The following is a 10,870-nucleotide window of genomic DNA, read 5'->3' as shown; positions in this document are numbered from 1 at the left end:
CGCGCACGCGCGCTGTCTCGCCTCAGGGCCGCGCTCCGGTGGCCGACTCGGGGGCGGCTCGCGGCCTTCGTCCGCTCCGGCCCCGCCCTGCGGCTGCCATGGGGCCGCACTCAGCCTACCCCTCACTGCCCCTCGCCGGGGGGAGGTTGCGGTGAAGTAGGGGTGCTGTGCACGAGGCAGTCATGCCCACAAAGCTCCTCAGAGCCGCACGGGGAGTTTGCAGAGGAAAAAGAACCCTAACGCTTGACGCAGATCTGCTCAGAGCGGCTGTACGCTGTGAAGCAGTAAATGGCTTCCTGAGGAGGAAGGGTTAACGCTGCGGAGAGGAAATGTAACGTTCCGCAGGATAGCAGCTCTCGGGGCGGGGGAAGCGAAGCGAGCAGCGAGCAGCCCGGCCCCGCTGCAGCAGTGGAAAATTCCACACACGCTTTATCGCAGCTTTGTACCGCTGCCAGAGGGCGGAGCTTAACGAGGAGCGAGCGCTGCGAGCCGGCCGCACTGCAGGGCTGGCGATGTGAAGGCTCGGCGGCTGCGGAGCGCGAGCAGTGCGTGTTTAAGCACAGCCGGTCCCACGGGGCAGAGCAGGGAGACAACGCTGAGACGAGCGTTAGTAGGGCAGTGGGGCAGGGGGATGAGCCGCAGCCTGGGAGAAAAACGCTATTTAGAGCCTGGCAGCCTGACCCAGCGCAGCAAACGCTGCTAGGTTGGTTGCACTGGCAGTGCAAACCCACAAGTTCATTTCTATTGCTGAGAAGTATGAAATGGTGAGGGCAGGGGAAAAGAAGAAAAACCCTCAGAAATGCAGGTCTAGTAACCCCCAGCTAGAAGCAAAATAACACCGCAGTTAGGAACTGACGGGGGTGGAATACTCCACTTCTGAGCGTGCAGGGCTGCACCACAAATCTTGAACCTCAGAATTCTGTGTTTAGCGCAGCCCAGCTCCTGACTACATTCCACAGTACCTACAACCCAGCCGGGCTCCATTCTAACAAACGGTTAGTGCTATTCCCTAGCCACAGGGGAGCAGAAAAAAAAAATCTGTTCTTCACAGCACAGTTGAGAGTACTATGAACTAACAATTTCACAGGGATAAAAAAAAATAATATTAAGAAAATAGTGGATTACACTGTAATTAGTGTAAGTAGAGCCTAAGGGGGAAGAAATTACCAAGAGCTGAGGAAAATGGAACCTAAGTCCCCGTGCCTCAGGTTCAAAGTAAGCTGGACAGAATCTTACCCAAATGGTTAAGAGCAGATTCAACCTTAAATACAGCACAGTAGTTAAGCATTTTTACATTTAAAAAATGATTACCGTTAGAAGTGGGAACTGAAGATTAGCATTAAGTTGGATTTTCAGCTACTGTTCTTGAAAGCACTTAGTAACCCCAGAATCAAGCGTTTTTGCTTGACACCAGCTATGCCCCTCCTCAAGGAAATGCTTCAGAACATTCCTGTGCTGAGCACGGGCAGAGGCGTCAGCTGCGTGTAGTGAATGTACAAATCTTGAAAAAAATTCAATACATATGTTCACTGAACGGCCCACTTCCCTCCTCCCACTTCCGCAAAGAAATCACTGCTCAATACCAGTTTAAGTATAATTTGAAGTTTTAATACTAAAGATCTTCCCATTTCTCTGAAGCTCATAGTAAGCCTGCATGCTAACTCACAAGGCCTGACAGCTGTAGACACATGACACTCAAGCCTAGTCTGCACATATGCAACAGTTATGGTGCTGCAAAAGAAGCTTCCTACACTTGTAGCAGAAGCTCATTAGCAACACCACTTCAGCAGAGCTTTGGTTAGCAAGACTCTTAGCTATACCATTACTCCAATGAATCTCTTCCAAAAAAAAAAAAACACCAAATAAAACTGGCCCTATGCTAATCAGACAAGGAAGAAGACCATTTCCAACTGCTATTTAGAAGCCAGCTTTTGTTTTCTTCCCCACCAAACAGAGCCTGCCATGCTAAGCAATCTAGCCCAATCAAGGCAAGGCTGTTTGTTTTTTTTAATAGAAGCTTAAATGTTTGTAATCAGACACAGTTGAGAAACCTTTCTAGAATTTAATATAAAAACATTTGACATTCCATTAGTGTAAAGTTGTGCACATGTTGAGAAAATTGCCATCTGAAAGAAAATTCGGTCTTCAAATATCTTTATTGGAAGGCCATGCACTGCCTTCTGTTACTGTATTTCAAATCACTGTACATTTACTTTGAAAACACTGTCTGCATTTTCTAGTACAAAAAACTAAAAATTGTTTCAGGAATGTAGAGAAATATTCAACTTAAATAGCGAAAAAGTGCACCATAATTACTGCTGCACTGCAGTCATTTCTGCGTTTCCCATTTCTTAAATAACTATCCTGTTCTGAGATAACACACAATATAAAGAGCAATTATGAAAAACTGAGACATTTAAATACACTAAGTTATTGAGAATAACTCGCTGGCATTGGGTAACCTATCATAGGAGCAGCACCAGTGGCAGGATATGCATACTGCTGTTGGTTCATGCCATTGTGCATATTTGCAATGTTACTTCCATACTGCTGCTCATAGCCATTCTGGTAAGCTCCTGCAGGGTTACCAGCCCTGAAGCCAGCTTGCATGCCTGCAGCTGCAAAGCCATTTCCAAAAGGAGTTCCATTACTGAAACTTTGGGCACTGTAGGCCCCATTTTGAGCTTTGGCTCCAAAGTCTCTCTTTCCTAGTGCACCGTAAGTTCTCTCAAAGTTCTCCCTCTCTCTAAAGCTACTAAATCCACCCCTTTTGCCCGCAGAGTATCTGTCACGTCGGTCACCTCGGGAACGACCTATTGAAGAGACAAGACAGTTAGATATCTGAGAGCAATAAAGGCTGCATTTTAAATACCACCTGGTGAGTTTAACTAGGGAAGATTCTTTTCCTTTCTGCCCCAGCAAGTCCAGTCTACTGAAAGGTTTTCCAGTTTTTAACTGGACTCATTAGGCACACAGAATTACATGAAGGCAGGCTGGACTCCTTTAACTAATGTAGGGTCATACATTCTCCCCTGTAACGTGAGCAGTAGCACGAAAGACAGTTGCTTTGGTCTCACCAATAGGACAGTTACATCCACCATCTCCTAACTGTAAGAGGAAGCCAAACAGCTGAGCCTGTGAAATCTTTCAATACGCCAGAAGCCCATCTCTGGCCATCATCAGCTACAGCTCACAACAAGATGCTCTACAGCACACCATTGTGGGGGCAGATTTTGCTCACATTACTAGCGTTAACACCTTTTGAGGTCACCAGAACTAGCAAATAAGCTACCATCCATATTCACTTTTGAGAGGCTGGAGATTTCCAGCTTGTTCTGAGAGAAAAGCTATACATGGTTAGCAATAATACTTACCTGAACCTCTGTCTTCAATCAACTGAAGCAATTTAGGGTTGATGGCTTGATTAGCCTCCCGAAGCACAGAGATGAGGTCATTTACTTGCTTAATATTGTTAGGAGTAAAGAATGTATATGCTGTGCCTGTTTTGGTACTGCGGGCAGTTCGTCCAATTCGGTGGATATAGTCCTCTGAGGAGTTAGGGTAGTCATAATTGATGACAAATTTCACATCTTCCACATCTGTAAAGCGTTGCAGTGTGGCAAAAAGCAAGGTACAAAGTTTTGCACACCACAACAGCCAAATCAAAGATAAACGTTAGACAATAGTATTTTCAATGAAATAATGGCTGCAAAGAACAGTGTTAGAATTATCCATTTCTGCATGAATATTGTGGAAGAGGAAGATATGCACACTCCGTCTGTTCCCGTCTTATCACCCACCCTGTGATCCAAAACCTTACCATAAAGGAGTATGCATTTGCTTGTCAATCCCAACTCAAGAGTCCCCTTTACAAATCATCAAGTGACATCTGAACGCTTCTTGCAGTAGGGCCACTAAAGCTCACAGCAGCCTCTTCATGTGCTCATTTGAGGACCTTAGAGTAAAAACATACAAGGTCCTTCACATACACACTCATTAGAAGCTCAAAAAAAAAGGGCCACACTGCTCGTCTTGCCAAGACCTTTGAACTGCAGCTGCAAGAAAAACATACCTGTCCCCCAAAAGTCACCAAGTTGTTTTTATGCACTGTCTCGTCTAGGCAAGCACTTCCAAGAAGCCAGCGTTCACTTGAGAATGTGTCTCTCTCTGGCAGGTCTCGACATGACGACTACATATAGGTGGAGGAACTTCGACTTTCAAAGGCATTTAGAAAAGCCAATGCTTTCCTGCCCCGCTTGCTAAAGTGAGAGGTGGACTTTTTCTCAGATTTCATGTGCCAGTACTCACCAATTTGTACAAGGCTTAGTACATTTTAAAGCTGCTCTCTCCATTTCATGGTTGGAAAAAAAATTTCATTGAACATTGAAGTTTGTAATTATTTTCTTCAACATTTCAAACTCACTGAAATTCAAAGACCCACAGATCACAGCAGACAGTATGCACAAAACTAACAGTACTGCACCATGGCAAATCATGCAAAGCATGGAGAGAAGAGAAATACCAGGGCAAAGTGAACTGTGAATGAGGCTGCTTATTTCATGAGAGAACAGTTTATGGGGGAGTAGTTTAAAGGATGATCTTTGCCTTTTGAAGATTACTGGCACACAATGCTCTCAGCTTTCACCTCTCTATTTGACTGGAAGCAGCCAGCCGATCACTTCCACTAGTCCTCCATCCCCCTCGAGTCCTCCGATTGTCATGCCTAGGCCTTGCCACAAAGACTGCACCTTTATGTGAAGAAAACTTAGAAAAATGCAGAGGTTAAAGAAAGCAATAGACTTTCTTTAAATAACTTTGGGCAACTGGCATTACGAGTTGTACTAACCTAGACCTCTGGATGCAACATCTGTAGCAATCAGGATTGGTGCTTTTCCATGTTTGAATTCTGTAACACAAGCAACTCTCATCAGTCTCTTCATGTGCCAAGTACCAGATAATTTGCTTACCAAATTGCTGAAAGAACTCACCATTTAGAACCCAGTCTCGCTCCTGCTGGCTTTTATCACCATGGATACCCATTGCTGGCCATCTGAAAATACAGAAATCGACTGATTTCAAAGAATTGAGTACTTTCATTATTATGACAGCTACTGGGAAATTCTAAACAGCTTCTGGATTTAGCTTTTCAGCTGACACCTGGTCAAACAGCTGGGATTACAGGTGGTCACTAATAAGAATATAGAGCATATTTAGTCTATTGGGGTGGTTCACTTAAGTTCATGGAACTATTTAGACTTACCCATCTCTCCTCATTTTCCTGGTAAGATCATCACACCGTCTTTTGGTTTCCACAAAAACAATTGTCTTGTTTTCCTTCTCACTCATGATTTCTTCCATCAAACGAATAAGTCTGTCATGAAGAGATATCAAAGCATTCATTACTTGCACTGTGCAATTTTTTCTCCTTTCATCACTGAGGGATTTTAGTGGTATTATGTTAGTCTCAAATACCCATTAAATTCCTCTCCGTTGACACAGAAGTCAAAATTAACCATTAGAAACATATTGAGTGTTTCACCTCGCGCTAACTACTCACTTGTCATCTTTCTCTACATCATGACACACATCAACAATCTGAAGAATGTTGTGGTTTGCACTCAGCTCTAATGCACCAATGTTGATGTGTACATATTCTTTTAAGAAGTCTTCAGCCAGCTGCCTAACTTCCTTTGGCCACGTGGCACTCCACATCAGAGTTTGTCTGTCAGGCTAGAGAGAGAGATTTTATCAGTACAAAATTATGTATGTAATTACATGATTAAGTAAAACATAAACACAGAAGTCCACCCAGAGAAGCCTGAGTTAACTGTCCTACACAACACTGGCATTTCTGTAATACCATTAAATGCAGCTACCACTTATACTCACTCTTATCTGATCCACAATTTTTCTGATTTGAGGTTCAAATCCCATGTCAAGCATCCTGTCAGCTTCATCAAGGACAAGGTAAGTGCACCTCCTGAGATTGGTCTTTCCAGCTTCTAAGAAGTCTATAAGTCTTCCAGGCGTTGCAATGCAAATTTCCACACCTAAAAAATTTTAAAAGAAAATCAACCAGTAAGTCAGCGAAGTAGTTGTCACATTGCCTTACAGAGTTGCATCTAAACTTTTCCTTACCTCTTTCTAAATCACGAATTTGTGGTCCCTTTGGAGCACCTCCATAAATACATGTAGACTTCAAGCGACATGCTCTGCTATATTCAGCAGCTACTTGCTGCACTTGCTGAGCCAGTTCACGAGTTGGTGCCAGCACAAGACACTAGAGGTAAGATGCCCAGCTTTTAGTTTCATACATAAGTTTCTAGTCTTACATTAAGTTTTAAATCAGAAAGTCATTATACATTACTTCAGTGCCAGACTGACTGAAGTAGAATTGAGTACCTCAAACCAAGTAAATGAAGTTAAGTAGTTTCTCAATTACTAAACACTAGCCAATGATGTGTGGTAAGATACTCAAAATTCACTAGCTTCTAATGAAAGGCAAGTTACAAAACAGGAGATTAGTTCTGTTCCATGAAGCTTTATAGAATTACATCAGAGCTTATGGATTGTTCTTGGGAGACTACCAAAACATGGGGCCACTTTAAAAGCTCCCATGATTAAGAGCTATGCACTCCTATTAACATGGACAATTAGACTGCAAGAAATCCACCTTCTCTAGCAGCTAAGATCCTCTTTCACTTAGGAATACTCACAATAGGTCCATCTCCTCTCTCCAGGAATGGCTGATGATTTATATGCACAATAGCAGGCAACAAGTACTGTTCAGAAGAAAAAAAAAAATCACATTATAGTTTCTTCCCAGAAGTGCTCAGCCTGCCTTACACTAGGCTCTACTTTCACTGCTGAAATCCAGCAATATGCCACATAATAATCACAACTTACAGACAGAGTTTTCCCTGATCCAGTCTGTGCAACTCCAACCATATCCAACCCACTCAAGGCAACAGGCCATCCTTGTGCTTGAATAGCAGTAGGCTCAGTGAAGTTCTGCCTCTGAATCACTTCCATTACGTTTGCTGGAAGAGAAAATTAGAACTTTACTCACATGTTGTTAATCAACCCAGAAAAAAAAAAACAGTATGCTAGCCATCACTTACCAGGAAAGTTAGCTTCATAGAAGTTTATTATTGGTTTTGGACAGTTATGGCCCCTAACTGTGACTTCTTTGCTTGACCTGTACTGCTCAACCTCTTGCTGCAAAAGAAAAGTCCCATTACTGGAAATAGCTTTGGCACAGAAGTTACTTAAGTTACTCCATCCGTGCATGCTGTATCCCATGACCCTCAGCATGTTTGTACTTGTTTACTTTTGCATGAGTTGGATAGGGTACATACCGCAGTACGCCTAACTACATCAGGATGCTCTTGATAGAAGTTCTTTTCAAATTTGGGCAGTTCATCTAAATTCCATTTCTTTTTGGTAAGCTTTTCCCCAGGGTTTCCAAATTTCTTCCCAGAAAGTGGACCAGCTCTACTTCCTCCAAAACGAGGGGCTCCAAACCTAAAGAAGAATATAATTTAGGATCCAAGATAAATTTCATCCTGCTTCTGTTATGTAACCACTATCTTTGTGGTCTGTCCTGTAACTTCACAATTCAGATTTATCAACCCCACCTATATGATACTAAACTTTCAAAACATACAGAAGTTGCAGACACAACAATCGACCTATCTTCACATTCAGAAGGTGAAGTAACACATTACCTTGCAGTTTCCACAAAACTGAATGGCCTATTGACAAGTCACAACACGGGTAAAGGAAGAACATGAACACCCCTGTATTACTCCATGATCAAAATGGTTTCCTACCCAACCGACACTCCCATTTTGTCAGCTTACAGAAAGCGGGCAGGGGCCGTTACAAAACCTTGGGACAACTTCCCCGTTAATGTTTTTACCACGCATCCGAAAAGACAAACTCCTCTCAGTAACCGTGTTTTGTGAGGACACGCGTTTTCTGTGAACGTTTTATTAACCTTACGCCCCTCTGCTCTGAAAAGCAACGCCCCGCAGCCCGTCCCAGCAGCGGCGAAGCGCAGCCCGACGCAGATCGGCGCCCGCACCGAGGACCGCTAAACCGGACCCGAGCGCGGGGATCCCTCCCCCACCCCGGCTGCTCCACGGCACCGGGTGCGCGGGGAGCGATCCTTCACCACTACACAGCGCTCCCAGAGGGGACCGAGCTGAGCGGCCGCTGCTTCCTGCCAGCGCTGTTTCCTTTGTCTCTCATTTCTGTCTACGCCACATTTTCCAGCCGCTGCCATTTTAGAGTCTGAGCTGGGTGGGGGGGGACTGGTGTTCTCCCGCTTCTGCTGCAGTAAGTGCAACTTTTTCCTCCCCGCGGTCGGGAAGCGGGGGGGGGGCGGAGGAGGAGGAACAAAGGCAGCAGCAGCAGCCGGCATTTTGATTTCCCCTCAGTCACCGCATGGCGGGGCCGGCCATTAACATCCGCTGACACAACACAAAGCGGGAGCCGGCCGGCTCCTGCTAGCGACAGCTCGAGTCGCCGTCCCCCGCGTGGGGAGGAAAGGAGGAAGAGGGAACCGCCCAACCGAGAGCTCCTCGAGGCTCCGCCATCGCGAAGCGCCCGGCCAACCCACTGACCCACAAACCTCGTCCCGCCCGCCGCCCCCCGAGGCGGGGATGGAGGGGAGCTCTTCGCGGACCACCCACACCCACATCTCCTCGGAGCCCCACCGTGCGCCCCCCACGGTCGCTCCCATCTCCCTCAGGAGCCGGGGGCCGCGCTGAGGCGCAGGGCCGAGCTGGGGCCCGGGCTCCGCAGCCGCCCACGCGCAGGGGCCGCCCTCACTCGCGCCAGATTCCCCCCCCGCTTCCCCCCGGGCCGCTCCTTGCGAAGCTCCGGAGACTTCGAGAGCGGAGACGGACTCCCAGGCCCAGCCCACGGGCCTCGCCGCCATTTTAAACAGCTTCAAAAGCAGCATGCAGAATCCCACAGTCGGTCTGAGAGTCCGGACGCTGGCGGCGACTGGCGCCAGCCGGGCCCCCGGACTCACCCTCTATCCCTGTCGCTGGAATACCCGGGCATGGCGATGGTGGCGGTGGGCGAGACGGTCCCGATCGCTAGAGAAGGTAACGAAAGGTACGACGCGATCCGGCGCCGTTAGCGGGGGCCACTGAATGTAGAGCGCCTCACCGCCCCGATGCCGGTTATATACTGCGCCGCGCGGGCTGCTGGGAGCCGGCCGGTGACGCAGGCGCAGAGCCCTCCCCTCCTGTTATGCAAGCGGCCCGAGCTGCCCGGAATCCCCGCCCCCTCCAGCGTGGGCGGGTCCCGCTCGGCCGACTGACCGGCTTCTGCGCCGGGGCCGGAAGTCCCCCTCCCCCTCGGGGTGTGGCCTTCGCTGCCGTCACTGCCCGCACTCTCCTCCCCCCGCCCCCGCAAGGCCTGGCGCGAGCGGCTGCGCCTGCGCAGCGCGGTTGGCAGGCGGCGGGTTGCGGCCTGGTGGCGCCAAGCGAAGCCCCGGACTGGGCTCGGCCTTGGCCTGGCGGAAGCAGCCCTCCTCTTCGCACGGTGGCTGCGCGCCTCCCGGCTCGCTCAGAGCCAGCTGAAGGGACTGCTGCTGTCTGTGGTGACGCTCCCTCACAGACACTTAGGAGCCGTTTGGGGAAAGGCTCAAGGACTCCAACCGATAAACACCCTATTTTATCCAGTAATCGTTACTTGAAGCCACACCCTCGCTTTTCAGGCGATTAAAGGGGTTAGAGGCGCAAATCCTTGTGGTGTTAACAGGTTGGCCACAAATAATCAGGAGAGCAGACAGATTAAATGTGACTGGAGCAGTTTTAGTCCCTGCTGTTACCCACTGCCCACTTTTCTAAGTGTCACATACCTGTGATTGGATACAGTTACTATTTTTACCTTCCTACTCCCCAACGGGGCTGGTAAAGCAATTCAAAGGTCACACGAAGTGCAGCAGTGCACCCAGGGACAGGGCTGTTCAGCGCACACAAGCATAGCAAACATCAGATAGCTGACGTGGCTGCTGTGCTGCTTATCTTCCCTCCTTCGGTAGCCCGAGGAGAAACTGGAATGGCTTGCCACCTGTGGCTCTGGGCACACAAAAGAAAAGGTGAAGCTTGATACATGAACACCAGCAGCTATATTGCCAGACCACCTGTTTTGGGCAGTGGCCAACGCAAACAAACGCAGCATAAGGAAGGAGAAATGCCTTCGCGCTCCCTGTTTATATCCTCCCACCTTCTCGCAATCCGTGCTTTGAGGCTTTTCTGAAACAAAAATAACATAACTGCATTTGACAGCTACATTCGTTGCTTCCCATTTTTGTTATATTCCACTCCTAGCGTCTAACATACCACTACAATGCATTTCAGTTTAATTGTACGCTATCTGAAAAACATTTCAACACATTGCCTGGTAAGAACAGGGGGCACAAAACAAAATGAGCTATTAAAAACAGTGAATCGTTTACTATTTATTTATACCTTTTGTGTATATTCTTATCTTCTAAATCACCTCAGTTATCAGCCAAAGCTGCAGTCTGTGTTATTTTTTTCTCCTTTAAAAGCAATTATAACAATCCTTGCCACCTCAGTGACAAGAAACACACACAATATTTGAGATCTGGACCCCAAAATCTATGTGATTTGCATACTGAAAGCATAATGATATTTTTCATTTGGCATGTATTATTTCCTAATGATTTTTCAGATAGTGGATCCTCCTCAGTTTCTTTTTCAATAGGAATCACTGACACAAAGAACCAAGCTATGGAGTTCAAACTCTCAAACACTCCTTTTAACACTTTCTATCTACTGACCCTCCTGATGAATCTGAAAACAGGTTGAGTAAAGGCACTGAAAGT

The 10,870-nt window shown here is 47.0% G+C and overlaps 1 protein-coding gene across 2 annotated transcripts; it reads right to left on the bottom strand.

The window, feature by feature from the left end:
• On the bottom strand, nucleotides 2,049-9,210 carry DDX5 (DEAD-box helicase 5). Of its 2 annotated transcripts, none has more exons than XM_021414774.1 (13): nucleotides 9,065-9,210; nucleotides 7,359-7,524; nucleotides 7,122-7,218; nucleotides 6,907-7,040; nucleotides 6,717-6,782; nucleotides 6,139-6,280; nucleotides 5,890-6,050; nucleotides 5,558-5,730; nucleotides 5,261-5,371; nucleotides 4,989-5,050; nucleotides 4,847-4,906; nucleotides 3,375-3,599; nucleotides 2,049-2,813 (listed from the first exon to the last, which is right to left on the bottom strand). In XM_021414774.1, the coding sequence occupies exons 1-13, from the start codon at nucleotides 9,070-9,072 to the stop codon at nucleotides 2,431-2,433; spliced, it is 1,788 nt and encodes a 595-aa protein (XP_021270449.1). In that variant the 5' UTR covers nucleotides 9,073-9,210; the 3' UTR covers nucleotides 2,049-2,430. The 2 variants fall into 2 exon arrangements, with proteins under 2 accessions (XP_021270449.1, XP_021270448.1); XM_021414773.1 differs by having other exon boundaries at nucleotides 9,041-9,197.

The sequence above is a fragment of the Numida meleagris genome, chromosome 17 (assembly GCF_002078875.1).
Source record: "Numida meleagris isolate 19003 breed g44 Domestic line chromosome 17, NumMel1.0, whole genome shotgun sequence".
NCBI classification, from domain to species: domain Eukaryota; kingdom Metazoa; phylum Chordata; class Aves; order Galliformes; family Numididae; genus Numida; species Numida meleagris.
Note: the sequence above shows the minus strand (reverse complement) of the source record. Positions and strands in the feature narration are given on the sequence as shown.